The sequence below is a fragment of the Scomber japonicus genome, chromosome 21 (genome assembly GCF_027409825.1).
Source record: "Scomber japonicus isolate fScoJap1 chromosome 21, fScoJap1.pri, whole genome shotgun sequence".
Taxonomy (NCBI): domain Eukaryota; kingdom Metazoa; phylum Chordata; class Actinopteri; order Scombriformes; family Scombridae; genus Scomber; species Scomber japonicus.
In genome coordinates this window covers 2,824,100-2,840,336 of record NC_070598.1, presented here as the reverse complement: position 1 = coordinate 2,840,336, position 16,237 = coordinate 2,824,100, and the positions used below count along the sequence as shown (strand labels likewise).

At 42.5% G+C, this 16,237-nt stretch overlaps 1 protein-coding gene across 5 annotated transcripts in view; it reads right to left on the bottom strand.

The window, feature by feature from the left end:
• Nucleotides 1-323: 323 nt before the first annotated feature.
• The window catches only part of si:ch211-230g15.5 (polyhomeotic-like protein 2), a 39,659-nt gene continuing 23,745 nt past the window's right edge, over nt 324-16,237 (bottom strand). For 4 of the 5 annotated variants that reach the window (XM_053342077.1, XM_053342080.1, XM_053342079.1 and 1 more), the window contains 6 exons: nt 15,653-16,083; nt 11,077-11,245; nt 8,938-9,049; nt 7,690-7,810; nt 3,927-4,224; nt 324-1,182 (listed from right to left, as the gene is read on the bottom strand). In XM_053342077.1, coding sequence (XP_053198052.1) covers nt 1,028-1,182; nt 3,927-4,224; nt 7,690-7,810; nt 8,938-9,049; nt 11,077-11,245; nt 15,653-16,083 — 1,286 coding nt within the window. In that variant the 3' untranslated portion in view covers nt 324-1,027. The remainder of the gene's footprint in view (nt 1,183-3,926; nt 4,225-7,689; nt 7,811-8,937; nt 9,050-11,076; nt 11,246-15,652; nt 16,084-16,237) is intronic. The other variant, XM_053342081.1, reaches the window with a different exon arrangement.

Genomic DNA, 16,237 nt, shown 5'->3' with positions numbered 1-16,237 from the left:
TCCTAACCTAAACCAGATATGGAGGCAGAGATGAGGAGAGACAGACTGTGGAGAGAAAAACAACTAATCTAAATCCATCAGAAACGCTTGTCATGCTCAAATCTGCAGTTTAACGGGAATCAGGAAGGAAAAGAGTGACTTGAATTTTAATCAGCAGAATTTATAAAACACAGATTTCTCAGCAGTGCGCACATCATGGTTTCTGCTCACACCTGCCTCACTGTGGCCCTCTGCTGGTTTCCCCCCTCCATCCTCCTCATGTAGAAAAACCTTCAAACCTCTCTGCTTCATTTCACTCAATAAGATAAAACAACCTCTTTGATTAGTTTGTTCATTTATTAAATAATTTCAAGCAAGATACCATAAAAATGTGACGATTAAAGACACCAGCCTCACCCTGATAGTGACTCTTTTTTTTTTTTAATCCACAGACATGTTTTTGTCCAGAATATAGTGATATAAAACATTAAACTTTCATTAATCACTTACAAAGTCTACGTATTATTATGATGTTGTTTTTTTGTTGTTTTTTTTACACACACCGGTTATGTTAGCTACGGGATAGATTTGTCATTGACATCACGTTTCTAAAAAAACTAAATAGACAAATTTATATATTAAATGTTCAAAATCCTTCATGTGAAATAGCTTCAAATTTACACTCTCCAGCGGCTTGTAAAATATACAGAAAGTTACAAAAAAGTCGTCCCCGTCTCCGTCTCCTGCTACAGAGGGCCAAAAACCGATGACATTTCTTCTGTACTCTGGTGTCTTCCTGTCGTCTGCGCTCCTCTTCCGTCGTCCTAAGGCCACGCATCTCGATTTATAATCTCATAAATTATCCGTGAATCTCTTTTTGTGACTTTGTTCTGTCATCCTTGGTGTCAGCTTCTTTTTTGTTTTCATCTTCATCTTTTTTAGCTTCAGCTTAACGCTTTCTTTATTGCCTTTTTGTTCCTTCCAGATCACATTCTGACCTTTCTTTCTTCATTTCTTTCGTCTCTGTGTCTCTTTCTGTCTTTTCCTTTCATTGGTTTTTCAGCGCGTTGATGTGAGCGCAGATCTTGAGAGCCGGCCCCAGTTTGATGTTCATGCTGGTCATCAGATGGTCCTCGGTCAGCAGCAGCAGAGCCTGGCCGTCGATCTCCTGCAGCCTGAAGGCCTCGGCCACGTCGCTGCAGCCTGGACACAAACACACGGACAAGGATTAAAGACAGTAAATTATAATATTCTTTTAACTTTGTGTCAATATTTTGTGTTTGTCCTTTTCCTGTTTGAACCTCAGAGTCTGGTTTCTGCCTGAGGTTTCCTCCCTTTAAAGGAGAGTTTTTTATGCAGCTCATGAGGGAATGTTGGGTCCCAGCCAGCGTGTCCATATGGGCCCCATAAGGGTTAAATTTGGGATGCAAATGTGGGTCCCAAGTGGGTTTGACCGCTGTTTCCATGGTGGCCCCACCTATGTTTGCCCATATGGGTTTCAAGTGGATTCTGACTGGGTTTCAGGTGGGGCCCAACTGCGTGAGACCCATGTAGGCCCCATATACTTGCCCATATGGAGGCTAAGTGGGATCCAAATGGACCTTAAATGGCTTCACATATGAGGCACATGTTTCTGAAACAATATGGGGCCCATACAATTTGTTGCCCATGTTTATGTCCATGCCCGCTTAGCCCACTTACATCCCTTATGGAGCTCATACAGTCAGACCCACGTGGGCTTCAGATGGGGGACCCATGTTACTGAAACCATGTGGGACCTGCAAAATTTGCCCAGTTCAACCCCATGCCTACTCAGTACCCACGTAGCCCGCATTTAACCCACATGGGGCCCACATGGACATGCTGGCTGAGGTCTCTGTAAATTAGATTAAAGAGGAAGGTCTAGACCTGCTCTATATGTGAAAAAATGACTTGATAACTTAATAACTTGTGTTGTAATTTGGTACTATATAAATGAAGACAGCAACGGCTGCAGGAAGAATAGTTTTGTAAGAACTTGACTTGACCTCAAACCTATCTAACTCTATTTTCTTGTCTTCCTACGCTCTATGAAGCCTTTGTGACAATTGTTTGGAAGGGTGCAATATAAGTAAAGTTATAAGTAAACACATCTGGCCACAAATACCTTCTAAAGTGTGACATTTATATGTGACATTTGCTGTTCACACTTGGTTTTAAAATGCGTTCTAGTGATCTGAACACAACTGGACAGCAGAGACACATCGCTGTTCACACGTGTGTCTTTAAGGTGTCCAGCTGACCACTTCCTCCCTCCATCACTTTTTCTAGAAAGTCAAAGAGGCCCAGTGTGAAGTCATGATATCTGTTGCCAAACAGGTTTCAGGAAATGTTTCAAGAACTTGTACTAACTATTCAAATGATTGAGATTTGCCAAACCGCCAAAGTGACCACCGCATCCTGCTATGATGATGAATTTTCCTGTTATGTCCTTGTTGGGGAGGGTTAGGTTAACTAGGTCTGAAACCACCTCAGCAAATGGTTTGAGTAATCAGGTCACAATGGCTCTGTTTATACGTGACCGTAAGATCTCAGCGTTTCGGGTGATCCGATCACAAGTGGACACACTGCTGTTCACACCTGTCTCTATTATACCTCTCCAGCTGACCACGTGTGTCCAGAGTTCATTGCTGTCTTCATAATTTCTGCTAGGAGGTCAAACGGATAAACGTCAGTCAGACAAGCTCCAGATTTGTTTTCAGTGCTGAAGAGCTAATCAAAATATTTCAAGAACGAATCTACATGTACGAGCTATTCCAACTGTGCTCCTCTTCCTCATTCTTTCAACAGTTGTCATGCTTTTACCAAAACAACCATCACATCCTGCATTGATGACGTATTTTTCCTGTTACATCCTGGCCGAGGACACATCTGAACACATTTACACTACAAAGGACATGTGGTCAGATGTGTCTCAGACCACCTCGGCAAGTGGTTTGAGGTCTTTTACACTTGTATATATTACTGTCCACCGGTGTCAGGCTAATGTCAGATGTGAACAGGGTAACTGTCATGGCTGGATCTACCATACCAAGCAGAAAGGGGCCCTCAATTACAAGATTTCCACCCAACAGCAACTTTATCCATTGGAACAAAATAATAGTTGTGTCCAAGAAAGTTTAGTCTCATGATTGACGGTTTTATTAACCAATCATCCCGGCTAGGCAAGTGATGATTCAGGTACTACAGATCAGGTAGAATGAGTCTGATTTACCTTTTTACCTATTTTTCTTTTATCTATCTCCTGTTTTTATGTTTATGTTTTTCATGTCTGTTCTATGGTGTAGTTTTATCTTGTAAAGCACTTTGCTAATCCATCCTTGGTCACTGTAAACTGTTTTTCAGTTAGTCACAAACCTCCTAAACTTCATAATATTAAAACAAGCTCATTACAGTTAATGACTGATCTTCTGGCTGCAGCCAAGTGACATTTGGTTTATTCAACAAATGTCTTGTAGTAAAGATATTAGAGCTCTTATAAAAAAAAGTGACAAAGTTTTAAACATAATCATGAAGTGAGAGGAGTCAAGTCAAGTTTCTATCAAACTAACAAAGACCTCTACCACCCTGATGATGTTTACGAATTTGTGTTTTGACACCCCAGCGTTCGCTCTGGTTTCTTTTTCTTCCAGATGTTTCTCTGGAAATTTGATTCACGCTGACAGTAGGCGGCTCCAAGCATGAACATTACCTCACCCGGCGGGATAGTTTCAGCATTTTGCAAAAACACTTAATTGGCTAACGGGAGATGGAGAAGCTTCAAGCGAACGAGCCTGTCGACATCTGGTGATGATTAAGACCTCTCGAGTTGGTTATAAATCAAACAGACGCTGTTAATTCCCAGAAGCTGAATGTACTCAGCATGTGAGGTATTTGTTTATCATATTAACTGCTGATTTATTCTCTACCTGGCAGTGTGTGTATGAAGGCGGTAACTTCCTCCACGCTCCACTGCGAGGGGGCGGGTTTGAACGTGGTTGTGGGCGTAGAGGTGGTGACGGCGGGCGCGGACGCTCTCCTCGCTCTCCGTGCCGCCCGACGGTCCATCCTGGCCGTCATGGCGACCGCGGGATCTTCCTCTCCTCCGTCGTCATCTTCCTCCTCCCCACCTCCCTCCATGTCCTCCTCCTCATCCTCTTCCTCTGCTGCCGTTACCTTCTCTTTTCCTTTCTTCTCGCGGCGACCGGCGCTCCAGAGATCACGAGGCTGGGGAGAGTCATGTGACAAAAGAGAAGAATTAACACTGATCTCTGAACCATGGAGAGAATATTTCAGAGGTGAGGGTTAAAAATTAAAAAGTTAAATCACTTTCATATCGATCCCCAAAGTTCCTTCTTAAAATTTCATCAGCAAATCATTAACATATTGATTGATCTGTATTCACTGTTAACAATTCAGACTGCTTGAACAGATAAAAAAAAAATAATGTTAAAGATGTTTTTTCCCTTTGAATTAAATATATCTTAAACTGCATCAAGCTGAATGGGTCTATAAATAAATTCTGGGCAATGTTAACCCCTTTTTTCCTTTTTTTCTTATGTTAGGCGCCTAGATATCCCTGTGCTTCCAAGGTAATTATATATTTTTATTGTCATTCTCTTATTTTTTATTGTTGTTGTATAGTGGCGAGGACACAATGTATTTTAGGGTAACTTTATTGATCTCCTTAGGGAGGGGGTTCAAAACTGACACAACAGTATTCATTAAAAGTGATAAGTGATTAAATAAAATGCTATATACAATAAAAACAATCTCAAAATACTAAAAAAGCTTAAAATATGGACTACACTTCATTTGATCTGGTTGACCTGTGAATAACTTTTTTATTTAATTTTCTTTCTTTATTTATTTTCTCTCTTTTTTCATAGTTGTTCTGTTACATTTCTGTACTGTGCTTCATGTTACTTCATACATCTAATGTATTATTTACAAGTACAATTATTTTCTAATGCAGATTATACTAAAAACTCAATAAAAAGTAGAAGGGGAAAAAGACGCAGTTCTTCAAAACGGCCACTAGATGGCGACAGAAAAAATCAACTGAAATGACGATTTAAAAATCCCAATAAAAGTGAATTTCTACAAAAGCTTTTTAAGATAATTTCACTTGTAAATGTATTAAGATATTATGTCACTAATGATGGGTATAATTAGGCTCATGTGTGCTTGATTGACAGGTGTTTTTGCCTGTCACTCAATCCACCTGAGCTTCACCTCTTTGCCCAAATTCTGGCACCGGAAACAAACATGGCCGCCACACTTCACATCCCATAACTCATGGCTGCTTGGTGGATATTTTAGACACATTTTTGGCCCCAAACATAAAACACTTTTCACACACTGAGCACACAGAAGGCCAGCTAAGAGATGGATTGAGCTGCAGGAGGAGTAAGACGTTTCTGTGGAGGTTTTTGACGCTTCTTCTTCTTTTTTTTTTTTTAAACTTTGAAAGCATTTCTTGTCACCTTTGCTAGCCACAGCTGACGTCAGCTGCATTTCTGTACAGCCACCTTTCATGTCTGCAGAGGTGTGAACAGTGAGTATCACTTCTACATACTAAGTGTTACATTTTGATGGTTTTGTTTTCTGAATGTAAGCTTTGTTTTCTCTCTTCTGTCTATAACTTCTGTGGGTCTGTGATGCTGTTAACATTACTACTGAGACAATTAGTGGATAAACTGATCAGAAAGTTAGATTTAAAGTCATTTATCAAGCAAAAAATGTCAAACTTTATCTTATTTTAGCTGCTTTTCTCTGTTTCATATTGTAAATTGACTATCTTTAGGCTGTGTGTCTGTTTTAAAGACTATAATCACCTTAAGATTGGTAACTTGTGATTAAAAGTCTCATTTCTAAGTAATTAAGACCAAACTTGTGCTGCTCCAAATGATATTCAGCTTAATCAGGTTAGATCAGGTCCCCTTTTAAATCACTGAAAGTCTCAAGTGTGTCAATATGTCAAATATCTGACTATCAGCTCCAATCATGAGGTGTACAGTATCAACATCAATATTGTGTATTTGGCAGATGAAGGCTGTTAAAATCAGGATAAATTATGGGTATTGTTGCTCTTGCTCTAGTTTTCGGAGCATCAAACTTTGGCCGCTGTTCTGGATCACAGTTTGGGTCGAGTTTAATATTCCTCGTGCATGGCAGGTTTGAGTAGATTTTCATCAGGCCCAAAACTGAACTTTGAAAGACCTCTACTAGTAATGGGCATTTTAATATTTTGTACACTGAACTACCATAAACGCTTAACACAGCATCTTAAAGCAGCTACAATGCATATTTACTTTATCCATAATGTATAAAATAACAGTAATGTGTGTGTGTATGTGCGGCTTGTAGTGATGAACCTACAGAGAATTGGGATTGTCTCATTTTTCTGCAGCTACGTGAAAAGTTCAATCCACTAAAAACAATATTTTCAGGTGGTGTTAAGTTGCTCTAAATGCTAAAGTCACATAAAAAAATCTGCACATGTAGTGGTTTTAAATTATACTTTTAAAGTGGCTATAATCAGTATGAGCTGTGTAATGTGTGTAATGAACCTACAGAGAATTATAAGTGTCTCTGCAGCTCCTCTCAGCTTTACAGAGCTGTTAAAGTGAGTTTCAGTTCATTGTTTAGATGTCCGGCTGCAACTTTACTGTTCTGGTTCACTCTCAGAGCTCTCATAGTGTCATTTTCAGAGATAAAGATCCTCTTTGGCTGCTAGATCAAATATCGACCTAAAAACTAAAAACTAAAACTAGCAGCTAAATGAGACTAAACAGTTTCGTAAAGCTGCAGAGATGATGACACTTGTCTGAGTTTTCACATTACACTACTCTACATTATAAAAAACTTAAAAACTGTGTAAAGTGAATTCAGACATTTTCTTCTAAACACATTAAATAGGTCATAAATGTATTTCTAAAAAAGGTGTAAAAAGCATTTCAACTATTTAGATTTGAATTGTGGAGCTAGGCTACACAAACTGTGTTTCAACATTTCTGTGTTCAGGATTTAGTGATTAGCATAAACCCGCCCCTGCTGCTGTAGAGGTAGAAATACATTCAGCACACACTACTACTACTACAGTCTACAGTTAGCCAGTTAGCTGAGTTAGCCGCCAAGCTAGCAGCTGAGTTAGCAGTAGAAAGCTCTCGAACATAGCGTCAATGTTTCTGGTAGAGGTGGTGACTTTGATTGACAGGTGACACTTGGTAGGGGGCAGGGCTTCAGCGTTTGGGAGCAGAGAAAGAGGCTGATTTTTACACAACTTTGAAGCCTAATTTCATATATTTGGCGATTTTTTTAATCATTCAAATTTGGCAGGGTGGTTAACAACACACTTTTCTGTGGTATGTCAAACTCAGAACACATATTTATTCTGACTTTACACGGACTTTAAAAAGATGATGATGTGTGAGAGTTGTGTTGCACCAAAGTAGAATAAAATATCTGTAATTGTAAGTTTACGCTGCTGTGTGTTGAGCCTTCAGGGCCACCGTACTAAAAGCCTATTAAAAGACTATGTTGTTATGATGATCAGTCTTTAATTGAGGTAAATGTGGTTCAGATATGTCAGACTGAGATGTCCACTGCACCGACGCTGCAGACTGAACAATAACTGTCAATGTGGTGAAGGGAAGTGTTTGAAAGCGGCGGTCAGCTCGGTCTTCCTACCAGCCGCAGTAACAGAGGCTTCCCAGGGACCGACTCCGCCCTGTTCAGCGCCGGGCGGGGCCGCTCGGACCGGCTGCCTGCGCTCAGGGCTCGCAGACGCTTCGTCAGACGAACGTTAAACCTGACAGAGACAGAGAGACACAAAAGAGAAGAGATGAGGGGATAGTTCCTCGTTCTGCTGCTTTGATTCACACTCATATCTGTATTTGACACCTGTGTGTTTCTACATGGCCGCACACCACATCCTGCCTGCTCTGCTGCAGCCTGAACAAGGGTTATTATAGTTAACTACAACTAAGACTACAAGTAAGACAGGCAGTGAAACAATAATTTAGTTAGCGGAAATAAAAATAAAAAAGAGAGTTCTGTAATAAAAACTACAATGAACAAAACAAAACGGCCTAAAACTAAAATGAGCTGCAGATAAAATCAGCTTAGTTTTAGTTTTCTTTTCATTTCCTCTATTTTTGCACTGTATCCTGTTCAGTTTGACTTCTCTTATACCTGGAAAACTAAATACTAAGACTAAAACTAAATAAAACCTACAATGAGCAATGCAAAAAACTTACCTAAAACTAAACTGAGCAGCAGATAAAATCAGCTTAGTTTTACTTTTCTTTTCATTTCCTCTATTTTTGACTGTATTGTGTTCAGTTTGACTTTGTTCATTTTACCTCAGTGTCAGACATTATTTCATCCTTTTACAGCTTCTACTAATCAAATATTTCCTTCTAATACCTGAAATAACTAAATACTAAGACTAAAAACTAACTCAAACTAAACTGAGCTGCAGTTAAAATCAACTTTGGTGGTGTTGTAATTTCATTTTCTCCATTTTTGCACTGTATCCTGCTAGGTTTGACTTCTTCTAATACCTGGGAAACTAAATACTGAGACTTAGTTTTAGTTTTCTTTTCATTTCCTCCATTTTTGACTGTATTGTGTTCAGTTTGACTTCATTTTACCTCAGTGTCAGACATTATTTCATCTTTTTACAGCTTCTACTAATCAAATCTTTCCTTCTAATACCTGAAAAACTAAAACTAAGACTAAAAACTAACTCAAACTAAACTGAAACCCTCCTCTGAACTCCACCTCACATTAGAAACTACACCTTAAAAGTCACATGATGCATGTTACTCTCACTGCCCTTCCCCCCTCCCCCCTCTACTCTCCCCCCACCTCACCTCCCCTCCTCCTCTCTGTCTCTATATGTGCGTCTGAGGAGGAAATGAAATCATATCTCACCCTCGTGCACAGGAAGTGGAGCAGAAGCGTTTGGACCGCATGAAGTTGTGTGCGTGGCCTCGTTTCCCACAGAACTGACAGTGCAGCACCGCTCGGTCCCTGTGGCCCGACCCTGTCAGGTGTGCACGAGACAAAAACATGCTCAACTCAAGAGACATTAAGAGAGACATTAAACATGCACAAAAGTATTAATATGATCTAAAAAAAATACAATCTGTTTATAATTGCAGTCCAACTGACTCATTTTAGTTTCTAAGTTTCTCTTTATTTCAGTATTATGGTAAAAAATTTGAGACGTTTGTACATTAAACTCTGCTTTAGCTCGATTATGGAAAAAATCATAATCACGATTATTTGGGTCAAAATTGAAATCACGATAATTAAAACGATTTTTTTTAAACTTTAGAAACATGCTGCATTTCTTAATTAATGTTCTCTCCCAGCAGCAGCCTTTTATCTGCCGCTTAACGCAACACACAGCAGAACATGTGCAGAGATATTAGAGCTGAGCTGGTTACCATGACGATAGTTCTACACATCACTTCCTGGTTTTTAATAATTAGTCAGTAAACTCAGCATCGTCTGACGCAGGCTGGAAACTCTGCACTTTTATTTACAGTTAAAACATTTCACTGTGTGTTTCAGCTTCCTGTCAAACTATAACGGAGCTGCGGCGGCTTCCTGTCTAAGCTTTTCAAAATAAAACCTTTGTTACTGAGCGCTATCTCATTAATATTAAAAATCTTTTCCCCCTGATTTTATTAGTTTTGAGATCGTTTGGCCCCTAAATCGTAATCATGATCAAATCTCGATTCATTGAGCAGCTTTAGGTCACACTAACTTTTATCTTTATTTATAACACAGTACTGTTTGCGCTCATGATGCAGTTATTGTTAATTCTCGGGTATAACCGGCTTGTTTCATGGAGATTCGTCATAAATGTTGAGGTTTTTTTTGTGTGTGTCAGCAGATTCTCACGCTGTCCTTTAAGTTACTGCTGAGTACGGTTTAAAATCTGTACACTGATGATTTCATTGTTCCTCATTGTGTAAGAGGAACAACGTGTCCATTACTAATACCATACTATGTAATGCTGCATAGACTAGAAGTTGATTTGCAACTGAGATTACATAAAAGTAAGATGAGTGGAAATATTCAGTTTTATTAAGTTTCAACGTTGTTTGAGGTGAGAAAGTAAACATTTAACATCAACAGTAAATTAATTATTTTAGTCGTTTTTAATCGTTTTAAGTCATTTTTAAGCCAAAGAAAGAAAAAAAACAACCTCTCTGATGAAGTCATACATTTTTTTGGGGTTTTGGACTAAATGATGGGAACTTTAAAGGACATTTTCACTGTTATCTTACATTATATAGACAAACTGATTAATTAAATATTAGGGCTGTCAGCGTTAACGCGTTAATCGCGATCAGATTAATGTAATCCATAACGCGTTTTTTTTTAAATTGCATTTTAATGTTGCAAGCCTTTTTGTCCCTTCTACTCCCCCGTAGACGGCTCCTCTAGCTGTAGCGCTATGCTTTGAAGTGGCCTCCTGCAGTAAACCTACCGCGCTGATGGAAAGTAAGAGAGCTACTGGACTTTTGAACGGCTTGTTTAACTTTAAAACACTTCCAGACGCTTCAGTTGACAAGTCAAAAGTAAAATGCAACCTGTGTCAAACGGAGTTTAACTACCACCGGAGTACGTGGAGTTTGAGTTAGCACCTCCACGCTAAACACCCAGGTGCAGCCAAGCCAGCCTCAGCTCCACCAAAGGACCATTTTGGAGTGTGGGAGTCGCAGCAGAGCCGTGATTGATTCCCAGTTAAGACACTCTGGTAAGAAATGCTTTACATTATGGGCTTAAAACTGCCTTCAAATGGAAAATAACAGGATTTTAAACATGCAATTCAAAACGCGATTAATCGTGATTAACTATGGAAATTCTGCGATTAATCTCGATTTTAAAAATTAATCGTTTGACAGCCCTAATAAATAATCAAGAAAATAATTGGCAGATTCATCGATAATCACTTTTCACTTTTACTACATTTACTGTTATATATGACATTCGTGAAGACTTGATAAACGCCTTCATGTTAAAGTTTATCCGTTAGCTAGCTGAGATGCTTCGTACCTCTCTCTGGGTCGTCTGTGTCTCCTCCTTCCTCCTCTGAGTCCGTCGAAGGTTCGGCTTGTTTGGTGATTTCGCTTGGTGTTGCCGGCAGCGCTGCTTTCCCATTGGTCCCGTTCACTTCCTGCGGTTTGGTCACCTGTTCTGGAACCAGCAGGGACGAGCGGTTCACCTGCACCATGACCGAAAACACAACATGATGCTTTAAAGACTCTTTCCTCTGCTTCATACAACACTGTTTAACCCTCCTGTTGTCCTCCAGTCAAGGAAGGAAGGAGGGAAAGGAGGAGGGTAGGAAGAAAGGGAGGAAAGGAAAGGAAGGAAGGAAGTTAGGAAGGAAGGACGGAGGAAAGAAAAAAGGAGGAAGGAAGGAGGGAAGAAAGGAAAGAAGGGAGGGAGGAAGGAAGGACAGAGGAAAGAGGAAAGGAGGGCGGGAGGGAGAAAGAAAAAGAGGAAGGGAGGAGGAAAGAAAGAAGGACAGAGTAAAGAAGCAAGGTAGGGGGGAAGAAAGAAAGAAGGAAGGGAGGAAGGAAAAAAGGGAGGAAAGGAAAGAGGGAGGGAGGGAGGAAAGGAAGGAAGGACGGAGGAAAGAAGAAAGCAGGGCGGGAGGGAGAAAGGAAAAGAGGAAGGGAGGGGGGAAGAAAGAAAGAAGGAAGGAGGAAAGAGAGAGGAAGGAAGGAAGGAAAAGAGGAAGAGAGAAAGGAAAAGAGGAAGGGAGGAAGGAAGGAAAGAAGGACAGAGTAAAGAAGGAAGGGAGGAAGGTAGGGGGGAAGAAAGGAAGGAGGAAAGAGAGGAAGGAAGGAAGGAAGGAAGGATGGAGGAAAGAAGGAAGGGAGGAAGGAAGGACAGAGTAAAGAAGGAAGGGAGGAGGAAGGAGTAGAGAGGAAGGAAGGCAGGGAGGAAGGAAGGAGGGAAGGAAGAAAGGGAGGGAAAGAAGGAAGGAAGGACGGAGGAAAGAAGAAAGGGAGGAAGATAGGAGAAAGAAAGAAGGAAGGAGGAAAGAGAGAGGAAGGAAGAAAGGAAGGAAGGAAAGAAGGACAGAGTAAAGGAGGAAGGGAGGATAGGAAAGAAGGGAGGGAGGAAGGGAAGGAAGGAACGACAGAGGAAAGAAGAAAGGAGGGAGGGAGGGAGAAAGGAAAAGAGGAAGGAAGGAAAGAATGGTAGAGTGAAGAAGGAAGGAAGGAAGGAAGGAAGGAAGGAAGGAACATATCAGAGCATAGTTAACTAAACACCAGATTAGGAAGCGAGTCTCAGATTCAGAGTCAGATCAGAGCTGAAACTGATTCTAGAGATAACTTGCAGATGATAAGTTGCTCTGGTGCTAAATCTGCAGAGCTTGTGAGTGCAGGATGTGGACGGGAGATAAAGAGACATCCCATAATATTTACTCTGAGTGTCTGAAGCGCTTAGCAACAGTAACGCTTAACAACAGTAACACGGTAACATGGTGATGCTCATGTATGAATCAACATCAACCATATTTATTCAGCAGCAGTTTCGACTCTTGCCTGAAGTTGTCGGGAAAGAAAGGAAGGAAAGAAGAAGGGAGGGAAGGAGGAAAGAAGGAAGGAAGGAAGGGAGGAAAGAGAGAGAGGGAGGAAAGAAAGAGAGAAGGAGGGAGGAAGGAAGTTGTCGGGAAAGAGATGGGAGTCTCTCTTCTATCTGTAACAGACTCATATCTCCTTCTTCCTTCTTTCCTCCCTTCCTCTTTTCCTTTCCTCCCTTCCTCTTTTCCTTTCCCCCTCCCTTCTTCCTTCCTTCATCCCTCCCTCCTTCTTTCCTTCCTTCCTTTTTTCCTCCCTCTGTCCTACCTTCCTGCCTTCCTTCTTTCCTCCGTCCTTCATTCCTTCCTCCCTTCCTTCTTTCCTTTCCTCCCTTCTATCCTCCCTCCCTCCTCTCTTCCTTCCTATCTTCCTCCCTTCCTTCCTCTTTTCCTTTCTCCCTCCCTCCCTCCCTCCCTCCCTCCCTCCTTCCCTTTTTCCTCCCTCCGTCCTACCTTCCTTCCTTCTTTCCTCTGTCCTTCTTTCCTCCCTCTGTCCTACCTTCCTTCCTTCCTTCCTTCCTTCTATCCTCCCTCCCTCCTCTCTTCCTTCCTTCTTTCCTCTGTCCTTCTTTCCTTCCTTCCTCTTTTCCTTTCTCCCTCCCTCCTCTCTTCCTTCCTATCTTCCTCCCTTCCTTATTTCTTCCATCCCCCTTTCTTCCTTCCTTCATCCCTCCATCCCTCCTTTCCTTCGTTTCTTCCTTCCTTCCTTCCTTCCTCTTTTCCTTTCTCCCTACCTCCTTCCTTTTTTCCTCCCTCCGTCCTTCCTTCTTTCCTGCCTTCCTTCTTTCCTTTCCTCCCTTCTATCCTCCTTCCCTCCTCTCTTCCTTCTATCTTCCTCCCTTCCTTCTTTCCTCTGTTCTTCTTTCCTTCCTTCCTCTTTTCCTTTCTCCCTCCCTCCCTTTTTCCTCCCTCCGTCCTACCTTCCTTCTTTCTTTCCTTCCTCCCTTCCTTCCTTCTTTCCTTTCCTCCCTCCCTTCCTTCCTTCCATCTGTCCTTCCTCCCTCCCTCCTTCTCTCTTTCATTCCTTCCTTCCATCCTTCCTTCCTCCCTCCTTTCCTTCCTTCCTTCTTCGTCCCTTGACTCAAATCAAATTAAGACTTTCTAATCTCTTTCCTCCCTTCCTCTTTTCCTTTCTCCCTCCCTCCTTCCCCTTTTCCTCCCTCCTTCCTTCTTTCCTTCTTTCCTTTCCTCCCTTCCATCTGTCCTTCCTCCCTCCCTCCTTCTCTCTTTCATTCCTTTCCTTCCTTCCTTCTTCGTCCCTTGACTCAAATCAAATTAAGACTTTCTAATCTTTAATCTAAACAGTTTTATTTCTGCCTCCAGCCGTCGGTGTGATTCCTTCCTTCCTTTTTTCCTCCGTCCTTCATTCCTTCCTCCCTTCCTTCCTCTTTTCCTTTCTCCCTACCTCCTTCCTTTTTTCCTCCCTCCGTCCTTCCTTCTTTCCTTTCCTCCCTTCTATCCTCCCTCCCTCCTCTCTTCCTTCTATCTTCTTCCCTTCCTTCTTTCCTCTGTTCTTCTTTCCTTCCTTCCTCTTTTCCTTTCTCCCTCCCTCCCTCCCTCCCTCCCTTTTTCCTCCCTCCGTCCTACCTTCCTTCTTTCTTTCCTTCCTCCCCTCCTTCCTTCTTTCCTTTCCTCCCTTCCTTCCTTACATCTGTCCTTCCTCCCTCCCTCCTTCTCTCTTTCATTCCTTCCTTCCTTCTTCGTCCCTTGACTCAAATCAAATTAAGACTTTCTAATCTTTAATCTAAACAGTTTTATTTCTGCCTCCAGCCGTCGGTGTGATTCCTTCCTTCCTTTTTTCCTCCGTCCTTCATTCCTTCCTCCCTTCCTTCCTCTTTTCCTTTCTCCCTACCTCCTTCCTTTTTTCCTCCCTCCGTCCTTCCTTCTTTCCTTTCCTCCCTTCTATCCTCCCTCCCTCCTCTCTTCCTTCTATCTTCCTCCCTTCCTTCTTTCCTCTGTTCTTCTTTCCTTCCTTCCTCTTTTCCTTTCTCCCTACCTCCTTCCTTTTTTCCTCCCTCCGTCCTTCCTTCTTTCCTTTCCTCCCTTCTATCCTCCCTCCCTCCTCTCTTCCTTCTATCTTCCTCCATTCCTTCTTTCCTCTGTTCTTCTTTCCTTCCTTCCTCTTTTCCTTTCTCCCTCCCTCCCTCCCTCCCTTTTTCCTCCCTCCGTCCTACCTTCCTTCTTTCTTTCCTTCCTCCCTTCCTTCCTTCTTTCCCTCCCTCCCTTCCTTCCTTCCATCTGTCCTTCCTCCCTCCCTCCTTCTCTCTTTCAATCTCTAATCTAAACAGTTTTATTTCTGCCTCCAGCCGTCGGTGTGATTCCTTCCTTCCTTTTTTCCTCCGTCCTTCATTCCTTCCTCCCTTCCTTCCTCTTTTCCTTTCTCCCTACCTCCTTCCTTTTTTCCTCCCTCCGTCCTTCCTTCTTTCCTTTCCTCCCTTCTATCCTCCCTCCCTCCTCTCTTCCTTCCTGTCTTCCTCCCTTTCTTCTTTCCTCTGTTCTTCTTTCCTTCCTTCCTCTTTTCCTTTCTCCCTCCCTCCCTCCCTCCCTTTTTCCTCCCTCCGTCCTACCTTCTTTCCTTTCCTCCTTTCTATCCTCCCTCCCTTCCTTCTTTCCTTTCCTCCCTTCTATCCTCCCTCCCTTCCTTCCTTCCTTCCATCTGTCCTTCCTCCCTCCCTCCTTCTCTCTTTCATTCCTTCCTTCCATCCTTCCTTCCTCCCTCCTTTCCTTCCTTCCTTCTTCCTCCCTTGACTCAAATCAAATTAAGACTTTCTAATCTCTTTCCTCCCTTCCTCTTTTCCTTTCTCCCTCCCTCCTTCCCTTTTTCCTCCCTCCTTCCTTCTTTCCTTCCTTCCTTCCTCCCTTCCTTCTTTCCTTTCCTCCCTTCCATCCTTCCTTCCTCCCTCCTTTCCTTCCTTCCTTCTTCCTCCCTTGACTCAAATCAACTAAAGACTTTCTAATCTCTAATCTAAACAGTTTTATTTCTGCCTCCAGCCGTCGGTGTGATGCATGTATAAAAAGAAAAGGATAAGTAAATACATTTTTCAGAGTGCAGCCTCGTGTTTGTGAGTGTGTGCGTACAGGAAACGGTTGGAGCCCCTCCTGGATGACGAAGCCCTCCACCAGGTGAGTCAGGACCTGTCGCCCCTCCGGCCACGCCTTCGGCTCCCAGGGGACGCTCAGCGGTTGGCTGAAGCTCTCCGACTCCTCTTCCGATTTGCCGATAAGCTCCGCCTCCGTCTGCACCTCCGTCTGCACCTCCGCTTCAGCCGACTGCGTCTCCTGCTGCTGCTGCTCTGACTCGCCGTCCGTCGTCGTCTTCTCGGGGTTTTGGGGTGGGGGCTGCGGCAGGCTGAGGTCGGCCGGACGGTCGGGCTGAGCCGGGGGGAGGAGGAGGGGGGGCGGGTTGTCTGCTGAGGGGACGATGAAAGGCGAGGAGGGCGGAGACTGAGAGGAGAGGCTGGACAGGGCTGCAGGGAGGAGAGGTTTAAATTATTATTATAAGATCAATAAGATGGAAAATGAATCAATCAGTTCCTTCCTTCTTCCTCCCTCCCTTCCTTCCTTCATTCATCCTTCCTGTCCTTCCTTCTTCCTTCTTCCTCGCTTCCTTCATCCCTTCAT